This window comes from Phyllosticta citribraziliensis (assembly GCF_038025025.1).
Source record: "Phyllosticta citribraziliensis strain CPC 17464 chromosome Unknown J3D65scaffold_6, whole genome shotgun sequence".
NCBI lineage: Eukaryota > Fungi > Ascomycota > Dothideomycetes > Botryosphaeriales > Phyllostictaceae > Phyllosticta > Phyllosticta citribraziliensis.
The window spans coordinates 554,317-567,642 of record NW_027117343.1 but is presented as its reverse complement, the minus strand read 5'-3'; the positions used below and the strand labels follow the sequence as shown (position 1 = coordinate 567,642).

Genomic DNA, 13,326 nt, shown 5'->3' with positions numbered 1-13,326 from the left:
CTTTGGACTGTCTTTCGAGTCCTCGTCACAATGTGTGGGCGAAGGCATCTTTGGAAACCAGGCCACTAGTGCCGACCAAAACCAGGGCTTGAAGGTTGTTGGGACTTGAACCAGGTTTCTGAGAGTTGCAAGATTAGGTCGAGGATTGTACGTGGCAGCAATAACGTGAGGTACCCGGAAGCGATGTTTGGTACGTTGCGCGCTCGATGGCTCTTGGGTCAAACTGGTCCACGAACATGTATTCCCCGAAACTTGCAGCAGCCGTATCGTCAGAATCGAGCAGCCGTCCAATAGCGGTGAATTACAAGCGACCTACGGGCCGCCTCTTTTGACTCCCGCAAAGTTGCGGACATGGCTGATCGCTGCTAAGCGTTCTCTCTCTTTTAAACAGTTGCGCACATCTTGGACAGGTTTGTTCTTCCTTGACCACTTTCCTACGTCTCGTCTTGAAAATTTCAGTTTTGCCCGGAAATTGGTGGGAAAGTGAGGATATACTTGAATAGAGAACGTCATTCCTTTTGCCCTCTGAGAATCGAGCAGTGCTCATCACTCCGCCGACAAACGGACCGAGTCGCCCAAGATCAGAGTACATTCTTCACCAACCACTCGCAAAGACCTCGTCAGATAGCAAGACCGTCGCGATTGTTTTCTGTTATGTAGGATATGAGCGATTGGGTGTTGTCCTCGTGAACCATGGAACTGGATCGACGCCCTGAGAATTGGAAATTCGGTTCCCACGGGCTTCCTCTTCCCCCATCATCAGGTTAGCGCCAGTGGATTGGTTGAAGATGACGCCGAAGAGCTCCAGAGTCTAGGGTTCGAGACTAATGAGTCGCGAAAAAAGCCACAATCAAAGGCGGTGATGAAAATTGTCTGCGGCCTGGGGAGTTCGAGATGAAGTGTGATGAGGACTGAGGCGGCGCGACGACTGATTCCATGCGACGCCGGCCGAAACTGGACCGCTAAGCGACCGTGAAAGTGTCTGCTTTCTTACCATGGATCGCGACTCCGTTCACCCAGCAACGCTGGGAACGCGACACTCGCCACCGAAAAGATCACTTCAAGTCGTGATCGAATCGCACCTTGTAACGTCGAATTCAAACATGGCTCGGACCGCGATCTTGGTGAGTGAGCAAAAAAATGAAGCTAAAGACTCCGATTTCTGCACCTCCAGGGGCATGTCGAAACGCTGTCACATGGACGTCTGTACGGACTCTTTTGATCAACCCTGACCCACCTTATTGAAGTCCACTGCCTCCAGGCCGACTCTTACATTCGCCAACCTCAACTTCCTACAGCCGTTTCAGGCTACTTCTGCCTCGATGCACGCCCATCTCTTGATTGGCCGATGATGATTTCGAAGGCACCGACGCTTCCACCGCGCGAATTGCAAGCGCGGTCGTAAGACCTCGGTGGCCGAGCTTCACCCCTGTCTTTCCGTACATGCAGAGGTAGCCCATCTCGAAAGAACCATCCTCAGCTTGCATATCCAACAGCTGGACGAGGTCCAGATCGTCTCGGATCCCCATCAAATGGCATGCCACAATGCGCATCCCTAGCTCCAAGGCGTCCGATTGCACATTTGTCCGTTCTCGCAGACGCTCTTGCAAAAGCGCCGCTGTGCTGCGATACATATCTGACCCCGGATTTTCTGCCAGTAGGCGCGCAAAAAAGTACAAGAAGGTGTCTGGGCTGTGGTAGTACCGCGTGCCTTGCAAGTACGCGCGATAGAAGAGCACGTTGTGGATCCAATCCTTGGTCGGCTTCACTTGTTCTTCGTTTCCGCGACCGTACTTGTACAACAGCCGCAATGCATTGATGCAGACAGTGGGGTCTGTCCGCGCTCGACCGGGGTAAAAGTAAACCTTGAAGACCGTCAGTTTCGGGCGTTTCTATGCGGAAAGAGGCAGGCTATTACCTTTAAAATTCCATCGCCCGTCAGTCCTTTTGAAGACAACATCTCGTCAATGATTGAATGCGCCATCTTTGGATCCAGGGGCAACAGTTTGTACGCGTATGAAGTGGTGTCGACGTCATTCGGGAACCCTTCCAAAGTATCTGAACATCGTCAACGCTTTAATCGACCCCCATGAAAACCACAGACTGACCGATAAAATAGTTCCAAGTGCGATCGTGGTACCTCAGCTCGAAGAGATCTCTGCCACACGACATCAGCTCACAAATTCCAAGTATGGGTGGAGATTTCTCACAAATCTCCGGTCACTTCGAAGGCGAGGAGCTGGGCAAAGTTATCGCGCACAACAACCCCATTGTCAGTCTGAGAGTAGAGGGTCTTTTTGTTTCTCTGGAGCCACTCTTTTCCCCTTTGAACTGGATCACTGAGAAGATTGAGGAGCTTTCGACGGACTTCTGCAGAGTTTTCGCAAACAATGCCGGTCACTCCAAGCGAGCGCGCAGCAATGACGTTTTCCAGCTTGTCATCAACAAAGACGGTCTCGCTGGGCGATGCGTTTGCTTGCTCCAGCACAAGGCGGTAGAATCGGAGGTCAGGTTTCGACATGCCGGCTTCGCACGACGTGAACACGCGGTCGAAAATCTCCCAGTTGAACTCCTTCTTCTTCAAATACGCCCAATCTGGTCCGGAGATGTTGGACATGGCAAACACCTTCAGTTCCGGATGTGCTCTTCTCAGCTCGAGAATGGTGTCGACCAGGACTTTTTCTTGCGCCAATGAATCCCGAGCGCGCTGGAACGCGTGGGCGATATCGGCTGCGGCGACGCCAAACTGCTCGGCCAGTCGTGTGTAGCATTCTTCTTGGCCGAATGAGCCGCAATCGTACGCGTGCCACGTTGGCGAATCGAGAAACTCTTTGAGGAGCTTTGGTGAGATGGTTGGAGTCGTTGGCGGTGTCCAGCTGCAAAAGACGTCGCCAATGTCGAAGATGATGTTCTTGGGTCGTGTTACTGCCATGATAGCTCGCCTGTCTGCCGGGGACAAGAACGATTGGAGTTCAACGAAACGAGAAGACTGGAGAGAAGTTTCGATTCAACCTGGTCGCTTCGACGCCTACAAATATCATCATCTTGTCCCACTTTTGAGTTTCTGAAAGCCAGCGTTTGCGACGTGTCTCTTGACTATCGCAATACTTCGTGGACTTGATTCAGTCCGGGGCGCTAGCCGTGGTGCCGATGCATGCGCGTGGCTTAGTTAATCCAGAATAATTCCACTTGGCAAATGACGGTTGCGATTCTTAGAAGCCCCAATTTTGATCAACGAATATTGCCTTTACTTAATCCAGACGACCTTCGAGTCAGAACAGTCTAAGATATCAATCTTCCAGATACGAGAGGGCTTGTCGGGTACCATTTGGAGATGCCCCTGAAATGCTGGCATGGGGCATTCTATATGCGGTCAGAATGGTGTAGAAATGCTCTTCAAGCATCAAAGGACCGATGACTGAGCACCACTTGATGATCACAGCAAGGAGTCCGGCGGTTGCCAAACTTGCCATTTACGGTTAGCATGTTGGCCGGATCTATCCGAATGGAGAACGCTCCGGCCGCCGTTTGACTGAATGTTTGCTCGCCCAACATCAGTTGCTGCCATCGGGTAGATCCAAGGTTGATGAGGTGCGTCGCTATCCGAATGAGACCACAACGACTATCCTGGTCGAGCATATCTCGACTGGAGCTCAACCGCACTCTGATGCTGCGCTTAGGCGAGCTCAACAATTGCCCAAGCGTTCCGGTCAAGCGCGCCTTGTTGAACGCTGGGGTGATGATTCGCAAACCACAACCACAATCTCTTGGTTCAAATTGGGCAGCGGATCAGATTTCTTGGCTTGTGGACCGAGTCAAGGACCAGTCTGAGCCACGGTGCTTTGCGCAGCTCCGCTGACTCTCGAATGTGCACTTCGCAAAGTTTTGATGGGGCACAGTGTGGGACTGACAAGAGCTGCGTGTCGTAGCCTGGCGTTTGATGACGTTGTATCGCAGGATGGAAAAAGTTACTTCCTTGGTTGAAGAGGTTCTTCCGCTGGTCCGGTGCCCGTTGGGCAAAAGTGGTGCGGGCGGCGAACCAAGGGCGAAACGATCCAATCGGCTCAACCATAGCTCGGATCCCCGTTCCCGCTGCGTGTCCCCGCAGTGTTGAGTCGCAGATATTGTCGAAGCCTCTCTACTGCATGGAAAGAAGTGAAGTCGCAGCGAACACCCCAAGCTGCTGAGTGAGACACAAAAAGCTCCCAATCGGGTGAGGAGGACTCTGCAGTAGCTTTAAGCTGGCCAATGGCAGTTCGCCATCACTGTACCCGTGCAGAAAGGGAATCAACCGCGTCCGTGCGCTGGAGTTCAGTTTTCCACTTCCCCGACTCCCCGACACCAAAATGCTCCGGATCACCCCCTGATCAAAACAACACACTCCAAACACCACCACAACGCTTTGACGCAGTCATGAATGGCAAAAACAACTGCGTCAGCCGGGAATCGAACCGAACCCAGGGCTGTACTACCTATCCTAAGTATCTTAGACCTTAGGCTTTACCTGAGGTGTGAGATGTAAGTATGAGTGAAATTTTATGAGGTAAGTAAGGCGCTACTGGCGCCTCAGTCGGTAAGTAACTGCCCCACCACCACCTTAGCTACCACTCTTGACCATGCACCTCATCATCCTTACGGAATATGTAGCATCCTCACCATCATCACCACCATCTCATGGTGTTGAGAAAAAAAAGAAAGAAAAAGAAAGAAAAAAAGGTAAGTGACTCCTCCACCACCACCTTAGCTACCACCACTCTTAACCAAGCACCTTACCATCCTACCATCCTCACCATGGTCACCATCTCATGGTGTTGAGAAAGAAAAAAAAAGAAACTTGCGCCAGCCGCGAATCGAACGCGGGGCTGATCGAGTCATGAATGGCAACGATCAATTTTACCACTAAACCACTGGCGCATTTTGATGAAAGGTTTCCAAAAATATTGCTATTTGATTCTACAGCCCTTATCGCTTAGAGACACTCCAATCTGGAGCATCTGGCAAGGGGAATACCGATATGTGGCTATGATTGTTCAGTGTCAAGTTGTCGGAATACTCGCAGGCAGACAGAACGAGGTTATAGGAGAAAAGTTGGTTAAGCCGAGAGAAGAAAAAAAAAGTCGCTGGATATAGTAGCGAATGCCTATCATCGTGCTCGTCATAAAATGTGTGACAATCAGCAGCACAATCGAACGAGGGCATTGTGTGAAGGCAACGAACCCGATTTGGACAAGATTAAATTTTGCCTATTTTCTGCGAGCGGATCCTGATCAAGATCAAACTCGTTTGGACAATTGAAATGGTGAACTCACATGTTGGCGTGGTGCGTCCGCGAGAGCTGTAACATCGCCCGCGGAGCTAGTTCTGGCGCCGAAGGATGACTGCAGCATCGCCAAATTACCTGCGACGTCCTTCCTCAAAACGCGACAAAGCAAAAGAACGCGTTTCCCGAGCTGTGTGAGCTCTGCGTGCTGTTATCGTCTTCGCTGTCGCTGCTTCAAGTCAAAATGGTTGCCCCGGTACTGGATATCCACTCGCTGACCGAGCTCTTCCCCCATGACCCACGAGGCCTGGAATACAGCATCGCATACGTGTATGCAGCAGCAGCACTGCTTGCCTTTGCAGCCGAGAAGCGCGTTGCCGAGCTCTGGCAACAAATCGCAGCTGCGCATGCCGGGAATCCAGCGGCGCAAGGGACGGCGGCACGGCGCGTTCGAGAAGCGCTGCTGAAAGCGACTCCACTGGTTGGCTTCCCCCGAGTAAGATCGACCTCGTAATCGATGTGGTCGGCCAGAACTCTTACAGTGACAGGGCATCAACGGCCTCGCCATCCTCCGGACCGCCGTTCAGGGCACCTCTCCGCGCATCGCGGCTGAAATCGAGCAAGACCAAGAAGCGCGAGAACATGTTCCAGTGACCAAGCGACAGAAGCGTGGCAAAGAGTTCTTTCGACGGCTGTATGCGCAGCATACGGAGCGAGTGCTACACAACCTCAATATTTCGTCCGGCGGGGTGCTTGGAGACGTTGCGGTTACGTGCGTATACGGGGATTTGATGGCGGACGAGCGGGTTTTGAATGCCAAAGAGAGCGCGCTGATGGAGTTTGTCTGCTGCTATGCCGTCTCGGCAGCGCCGCAAGCCAAAGGGTAAGGTCTTCCGCTCCACGCCGTCTGGCTATGAAAACCCGTTGGCGTTGTCTTGGTATTGACGGTGAACAGCCATATGTATGGTGCGCGCAACATGGGGAACTCGGGCGTCGAAATTTGCGCTGCTGCGAAGCTTGTGTCGCGGATCGCAGAGGCTTTGCAAGTGAAGTTTGACGCGGAAGAGATGAATTTTGTGGAAAAGGTTAGGGCATGGTAGACTTGCAGAGAGACGTCTGCGCATGGCCGGTTGTTGATGATTTGTCACGTTGGCATTGCCATGGTAGCTGATTCAGCACTGGCACCCAGAATTACACAGCAGATTTAAACAGTGCCTTGATCGACACATGGAAGCAGAAACGGCAGGTGACGGCAGTTGATCTTTAGACACAATGCAGCCAAGACGCAAGGCGGGGAAGAACCATTGTCGAAACAGGGGTTCGCTGACAGCTCATTAACGTCCAGCGAATAGCACGTTAAACGTAGCGAGTTTCCCGGTTGGAGCGGTCGGAGTCGGGCGTGTGGAACAAATTCCCGAAACATTAACGGATAAAGAACAGATTTTGTTCTTTTCTCAACGGCGGCGGTGGCTGAACACTTGGTACAGCTGACAGACGGCGGACAAACGGCGGACAACGGCAGGGGTGTCATCCTTCTTACACGGCCTGCCCACGCTAAGCATTCGCACGCGGTGATAGGTTGTCTACCCCATGCAAGGCAGCCAAGCAAATTATTGGCCGAATAGTTGATAAGTGCTGGTGCCGCTTTCACTCCTCATTCGCGGCTCAAGCCAAGCTAGTCTAGGTTTGCCATTTCCGACATTTCGGTCGAGCATGCGTTTTTCCAACTTGTTGTATCTTGTTGGTGTTGGAGTGCCCGCGCTCGCCTGCGAAGATTGCAATGGGCCGCAAAACGACGCGGTCATGACCCGCAAGGTCAAGCGGATGCAGCCAGACGCCGAAGAGGCTCCACATCCGCCCAAGGGACCACTGGAATGGGGTCAAATCAACTTTTTGCACACAACCGACACGCATGGCTGGCTCGAAGGACACATCAAAGAGGAAAATTATGGCGCTGATTGGGGTGATTTTGTGTCGTTTGTTGCAGCCATGAAATGTCAAGCGCAAGAATACGGTGTTGACTTGCTCCTCATTGATACTGGTGTAAGACAGTCCCCGAATCATCAACGCTTTCTAAGACTTGACAGGATTTGCATGATGGTATCGGCCTTTCAGACGCAACCGACCCAAATGGCCAACTTTCGAATCCCATTTTCCAAAACATTGACTACGATTTGCTCACGATTGGAAATCACGAGCTGTACGTCACCGAGATTGCGTACGAGCATTTCAACCAATTCGCCAAGGTTTATGGAGATCGATACTTGACGTCCAATGTCAAGATACTGAACCCAGCGAACGGCCAGTTCGAATACATTGGCAAGCAGTATCGCTACTTTACCACGGAGCACGGGCTCCGCATCATGGCTTTTGGATTCATCTTCGACTTTGACAAGAATTCCAACGTGTCCAAGGTCGTCAAGGCCGACGACGTGCTCAAGGAGCAGTGGTTCCAGGATGCCTTGAACTTCGACCAGCCAATCGACATGTTTGTCGTGATTGGGCATAATGCGGCGCGGACCACGGACAAGACCAGCACCATGGGCAAGTACTACGGCGCCATTCGCGACAAGTTTCCTGACACGCCGATCCAAATCTTTGGTGGACACACGCACATGCGAGATTTCGTCGTGTACGATAACAAGGCCACCGCCATAGAGTCCGGACGGTATTGCGAGACACTGGGGTGGATCTCCATTGCAGGCCTGGAGGCGTCAAAGGCGCAGCAGCCACTAGGAATTCCTGGCCCTTCGCGTCCAGCAGAACCAGTCGAAGATGCAGAACGAGACAAGTCCCTCCCACAATCCAAGACTCCCTCTTCACTGGTCTACTCGCGGAGGTATCTCGATTGGAACCGATTGACTTTTGCCTACCACGCGGACCGCAGCCAGGACACGGATTTCGACACGCAGCAGGGCAAAGCCGTGACGGCCACAATCACTGGAGTCCGCAGCCAACTAAACCTGACTAGGCTGATTGGTTGCGCTCCCAGAACGTATTGCATATTTTGCAAGCCGTTTGGCACCGAGGGCAGCATCTACAAGCTGCTCGAGGAGGCACTGAGCAAGATCGTCGTCAACGAGGAGCGAAAAGACAAACCTCGCATCATCTTCGTCAACACGGGAAACATTCGCTTCGACCTGGTCCAGGGACCATTCACGTACGACGACTCCTTCATTGTCAGCCCGTTCGAAAACACATTCAAATACCTTCCCGATGTACCGTGGGACCAGGCCAAGACAGTCCTCGACACCATGAACGCCGGACCATATCAGAAGCGCTCGCTGGATCTTACGCCACGCGACTTTGGCTTCAACGGAATGTCTCTCGTCGACCAAGAGGAATGTGTCGACCCGCCCGTCTTTCACGACGGTCTCGTGAAGCGTGGCGAGCCTAACCGCCTCACGCGCCGCTCAGATTACGACCCTACGCCGGGATACGTGACCAAGGACGACTTTGGAGAAGACGGCGACGACACGCCGCACGTCAACGTTACGGCGTATCCGCTGCCCAACGACGTGCAGGCGAACGCGTCTTTTCCGACTGATGGGACGCTGCCTGACAAGGTGGACGTCATCTACATCAATTTCATCGAAAAGTATGTTGTTGGTGCGCTGAGTAAGGTCGGAGCAAAGTATACCGCGAAGGACGCGAAGGCCTATCTCCCAGATTCGTTCAAGAGCAACCAGGTCATTCCCAAATTCGCGGAGCTCGAGTGGAAGGCGAATATCGACAATTGTCCGGTGGGTAAAGGCGTTGGGTACGACAAGAGAAGAGTGTGAATGGTGCTGTAAATGCGGCTGTAGATGGAGGATGAGTAGTCAATAGATGTAATAGTAGAGTGATGCCTGAGCTGTCGATGTTGATTGAGTGCTCCGTAGCTTGCGTGACGAGTTGCGAACTGCGGAACGCTTCCGCTAGAGCTCCCCACTCAAGCTCGATGACGCGACTACTCGAGACAACGGCTCTTCCACACACATCCGGTCGCTATTGCGACTTACGCTTCCCAATCTCCTCTCGATCTCTGCTCTCACGCGAGCGCGACCTCTACCCGCCATATATCATCAACCTCGCGCGCAAGTCGGCACCAATTGGACAACAACGGCAGACACCATGAGCACCACCAACCCAGACATTCACAAGCCGGGCACCGACGACGGCTGGCACGCGATGATAGCTCCAGGCAGTCAATTCCCTCCCGAAGCCGACCGCTACCACCTGTACATCGGCACGTCCACCCACAATCCACACCCTCCCCCCCAACACTCCAGCTGACAACCGCAGGCCTCTTCTGCCCCTTTGCGCACCGCGCCAACTTGGTCCGGCTGCACAAGCACCTAGACCAATTCATCGACATGTCAATCGTGGCGCCGTACCCCAAGGGCGACTCCAAGGGGTGGCCCGGCTGGCGGTTCCCCGCCAGCGACGACGAGTACCCCGGCGCGACCGTCGACAAGCTGTTTGGCAGCAAGTACCTGCACGAGGTGTACTTCAAGGCGGATCCGGAGTACAAGGGGCGCTTCACGGTGCCGATGCTATGGGACAAGAAGACGGGGACGATAGTCAACAACGTACGTGTGCGGGACTTGCAATCAGAGCGCAGATGAAGAGGAAATTGGTGTTGACGAGATTGCTGATGTGATTTGGCGACAACAGGAATCCGCCGAGCTGCTGCGCTGGCTACCCGCAGCCTTCAACACCCTACTGCCCCCGCCACTCGCCGCCATCGACCTATACCCCGCGCCTCTGCGCTCCCAAATCGACGCCATCGCTCCCTGGCTGCAGCGCGACTTCAACGCGGGCGTCTATGCCGCCGGCTTCGCGCCCGACCAAGCGACCTACGACAAGAACGTGATTCCGGTTTTCGGGGCGCTCAACAAGCTCGAACGCCTGACACACAAGCATGGCGGGCCGTACATTTTGGGAAAGGAGTTGACGGAGATTGATGTGCGCGCGTTTGCGACCATCATACGTTTTGATACCGTCTATGTGCAGCATTTCAAGTGCAATTTGGGGACCATACGGCATGAGTACCCCGTGCTGAATGCGTGGTTAAGGCATGTATATTGGAACGTCGAGGGTTTCAAGGAGTCGACGGACTTTAAACACATCAAGGAAAATGTGAGTGTCCGGGTGGGTGTAGGAGGGCATTGAAGCAGGGACAGGACCAAAAGCAAACTTGTTACTGCTGCTGCTGCTGCTGCTGCCGCTGTTGGATCGATGCTGACGACTCGCAGTATACCAAATCCCACTTCGACATCAACCCGCGCGCAATCACGCCCATGGGGCCCTGGCCAGATGTCGAACACGGGCCCGCCGAAACCGACTACAGCAAGTTGACGCCCGGCGGCGTCATGGCGCCCGAGGTGCTCGAGTACGAGGCCAAACTGTAGGCACCTGTTTCTCTTTCCGTTTTCCTCGCGTGTGATTTTCTTTTGCTCTTTCTCCATCTTTTTCGACGACGAGGGTGTCATGACGACGATGATGAAGTCCGGCGACACTGTCGTTTTGTAGGTGTCGAGTGTCTGACTTATCTGCTTTTGTTTTACAGAGACAGCGCCGAGCAGGGCGCGTGCGGCCAGTCGTTCTCGTTGGATCGCCTTTGATTGGTGCTTTGGCAGCGTTGCTCCAGAAAGCGTGGCCGCGTGGCGATGCGGCCAAAAATTTGGGCAAGCAAGCAAGCAAAAATTGCATGCGAAACAAGCAAAATAGTGCAGCAGCAAGATCTGATATCTTGCAAGTAGGTACGCAAACAGGTGGTCAAAGAACATGGAATTGAGGTAGGTATTTTGGCAGCGTAGTGACATCAGAAATATTGAACACTCGATCCCCGTAGTTGGCGAGCAGGCAAGTCAATGAAGTAAAGTAAGAAATTGATGTCATAAAGCGTATCTTCCTAGGCTGGCTGTCTGCACAGGCAGCTTCCGCGCTGCCATGCCACGACATGAAAAGTGCTGTATCGCATCGCCCGCCTCGCCGGCTCCACATCTCGCTGCGGCAGAAGACAGAAGGAGCAGAAAAGGAAAGATCAGAAAAATGAGGCAAGGGAGATCAGGGGAAATAAAAGCCACCACAAACAAGGCTCGCTCAGTCGCTCCCCATCTATCTCACAAACTAGCCCATCGCCTCATGCCGAGGTCGATGGTTTGTCGATTTGTCGTTGTCAATGGCCACAAGCCGCGTGCCTCGTGGGTATGTAGGTAGGCCGCCTATTGGACGACGCACCAACAGGCCTCTTCGCAGCCGCAGCAATCGCACTCTTCGCCGCACTTGACGACGGGCTTGGGCTTGATGATGGAGAGCTTGGAGGTGGTGCTGCCGGGCATGGTGACGGTGGTTGCGGTGGTTGCGGTGGTAGTGTTTGCTTGTTTCGGAGGGGATTGAGGAGTTGAGGTTTGTTGGCTGCGTGGGGAGGCGTGTTAGCTGTGACCGAATAGGATGGGCGGAGGTTCGTTGATGGGTGGGCGGACTGACTGACTGGCTGTTATGCGGAGAGGTGGTGAGCGAGGTTGTCGGCGCGAGAGTGAGGTTGGCGCAAGAGTGAGATGTCGAGCGGAGTAGAGTGGATTGACAGTGTAGGGACAATGCGCAGCAAACAGGGCAGAGCCGGTAGTATTTATCCTGCAGCGGCGGCAGCAGCAGGCCCTGGAAGTGGCTAGAATACCGACCAACCTACCTACCTACCTACGGTACCAGCAGGCTTTCTTTCGCTCAGCCCGCCAGCCAGTCAGCATGTATGGATGGGAGCAACCCATGCACGGGTGCTAAGGTGCTAAGCTAGGCTAAGCTAAGCTACATGAAGCCACCGGGCTACCAATCAATCAACCGCAGTCGTATTTTCGGCGGCGGCCGCAGCGGCGGCGGTGGTTGTTGCTCCGATGGCCAATTGGTGCGGGCAAGGTAGTTGACGGCGACTACGAAGAGGCAGACACGGACAGTGCCCACAGAGCCAGAAGAAGACTGACAAGAGCGAAGGAAGCAAGTGTCGTTGGATGCCCGACCACGGTGGCTCATGAGACAGTGGATGCATGCTGAGTGCATACAGTACCCAGCGGATAGTCAGCGAATGGATGAATGACGTCGGGATGCAGTGCGTCTGCTCATGTTTCTCGCCAGCTAGACAGGCATTTCCCTGTCCACTTGAGTCCGTGGCCCGGAACGAGGACTGCACTGACTGGTGGGACCGACCTTCCGGGCTGATGTGACGATATGCGAGGATTCGGTTTGGTCAAACCGACGGCCGCCAAGGCGGGAGGAGCCACGTCAGCCCGCGAGGTGTAAAAGGTTGCGGTACGTGGACGGGTGCGATTCATGACAGGCGGCCTTGTGTTGATTGTGAGTGTGAGTGTAATGGCGGTGGCTGTGGCTGATTGGGGCCGGACCTGGGGCGTTGGCCCATTGTTTGTCTGCCCGTCTGTCTATCTGTCTGACAGGGGCCCTACAGTAGCCGGGCTCTGTCTCCCCGTTGTCAATCTCCCTCTCCCTGGTTGCGCGCTCCCTAGGCGATTCCCCCGCGCCAAACAAGTTGATTTTCAGGGGCTCGCCGCACACCTCGCATTGAATCCAGCCCTGTGGCAATAGGAAAGCCCCCCGGTGTTTTCAAATAGTCAAACGGCGGCTGACGACTGTGTGAGCGGGTGGTTGTCCAAGTGAAGGGGGGCCGACCACAAGCTTCGCCAAGGACGCCCTAACGCACGACAAGCTTTCTGCCCAAGGCTTAGCATCGAGGGCAGCCCACCCCGAGCAATTCGGGTTTGCACCGCCTCTGTTGCTGCGCACTGACATTATTCGTTCACCTTCTTGACTTTCTCGCTTTTCATTGCTCCATATTCTTCGCATCGTGGCTTAGCCGGCGGTTGTCGATACCCCGCCTCCTGGATGGTCGCCGTCAACCGCCACATTCGCATTATCGTTTGTATCTGCATCGAGGGTCCCCTGAGTACAGCGAGCGGGTGAGAGACGCTGAATTTGCACCCGCAGCACGTGTTGATTGTAAGTCGCACCGGGGTTGCCACAGGGAGAGCAGCTGGCGCCCCGATTCATTCAAAAATCGCGCCTCGGTGCGG

At 54.0% G+C, this 13,326-nt stretch overlaps 6 protein-coding genes and 1 non-coding gene across 7 annotated transcripts; 4 read left to right on the top strand and 3 right to left on the bottom strand.

Annotated features, from left to right (window-relative positions):
• Window positions 1-942: 942 nt before the first annotated feature.
• J3D65DRAFT_623905 (Haloacid dehalogenase-like hydrolase-domain-containing protein) lies at window positions 943-3,076 on the bottom strand. The gene is made up of 4 exons (XM_066800196.1): window positions 2,211-3,076; window positions 2,109-2,158; window positions 1,919-2,058; window positions 943-1,865 (listed from the first exon to the last, which is right to left on the bottom strand). The coding sequence occupies exons 1-4, from the start codon at window positions 2,930-2,932 to the stop codon at window positions 1,293-1,295; spliced, it is 1,485 nt and encodes a 494-aa protein (XP_066655108.1). The 5' UTR covers window positions 2,933-3,076; the 3' UTR covers window positions 943-1,292.
• A 1,759-nt stretch (window positions 3,077-4,835) lies between these two features.
• Window positions 4,836-4,914, bottom strand: J3D65DRAFT_t67. Its single transcript has one exon. It is a non-coding gene; the product is annotated as a tRNA-Gly (tRNA).
• Window positions 4,915-5,437: 523 nt separating this feature from the next.
• Window positions 5,438-6,559, top strand: J3D65DRAFT_651305 (uncharacterized protein). Its single transcript, XM_066802442.1, has 3 exons — window positions 5,438-5,756; window positions 5,809-6,143; window positions 6,216-6,559. Exons 1-3 carry the CDS (start codon window positions 5,505-5,507, stop codon window positions 6,358-6,360), a joined length of 732 nt encoding a protein of 243 aa, XP_066655107.1. The 5' UTR covers window positions 5,438-5,504; the 3' UTR covers window positions 6,361-6,559.
• Window positions 6,560-6,928: 369 nt separating this feature from the next.
• J3D65DRAFT_623896 (Metallo-dependent phosphatase-like protein) lies at window positions 6,929-9,113 on the top strand. Its single transcript, XM_066800195.1, has 2 exons — window positions 6,929-7,303; window positions 7,348-9,113. The coding sequence occupies exons 1-2, from the start codon at window positions 6,974-6,976 to the stop codon at window positions 9,040-9,042; spliced, it is 2,025 nt and encodes a 674-aa protein (XP_066655106.1). The 5' UTR covers window positions 6,929-6,973; the 3' UTR covers window positions 9,043-9,113.
• Window positions 9,114-9,231: 118 nt separating this feature from the next.
• Window positions 9,232-11,125, top strand: J3D65DRAFT_623889 (glutathione S-transferase). The gene is made up of 4 exons (XM_066800194.1): window positions 9,232-9,488; window positions 9,545-9,831; window positions 9,917-10,381; window positions 10,498-11,125. The coding sequence occupies exons 1-4, from the start codon at window positions 9,374-9,376 to the stop codon at window positions 10,651-10,653; spliced, it is 1,023 nt and encodes a 340-aa protein (XP_066655105.1). The 5' UTR covers window positions 9,232-9,373; the 3' UTR covers window positions 10,654-11,125.
• Window positions 11,126-11,270: 145 nt separating this feature from the next.
• On the bottom strand, window positions 11,271-11,661 carry J3D65DRAFT_623888 (uncharacterized protein). The gene is made up of 2 exons (XM_066800193.1): window positions 11,479-11,661; window positions 11,271-11,445 (listed from the first exon to the last, which is right to left on the bottom strand). The coding sequence occupies exons 1-2, from the start codon at window positions 11,584-11,586 to the stop codon at window positions 11,368-11,370; spliced, it is 186 nt and encodes a 61-aa protein (XP_066655104.1). The 5' UTR covers window positions 11,587-11,661; the 3' UTR covers window positions 11,271-11,367.
• A 775-nt stretch (window positions 11,662-12,436) lies between these two features.
• Window positions 12,437-12,934, top strand: J3D65DRAFT_359550 (uncharacterized protein). The gene has a single exon (XM_066795630.1). It carries the CDS (start codon window positions 12,572-12,574, stop codon window positions 12,839-12,841), a length of 270 nt encoding a protein of 89 aa, XP_066655103.1. The 5' UTR covers window positions 12,437-12,571; the 3' UTR covers window positions 12,842-12,934.
• Window positions 12,935-13,326: the final 392 nt, after the last annotated feature.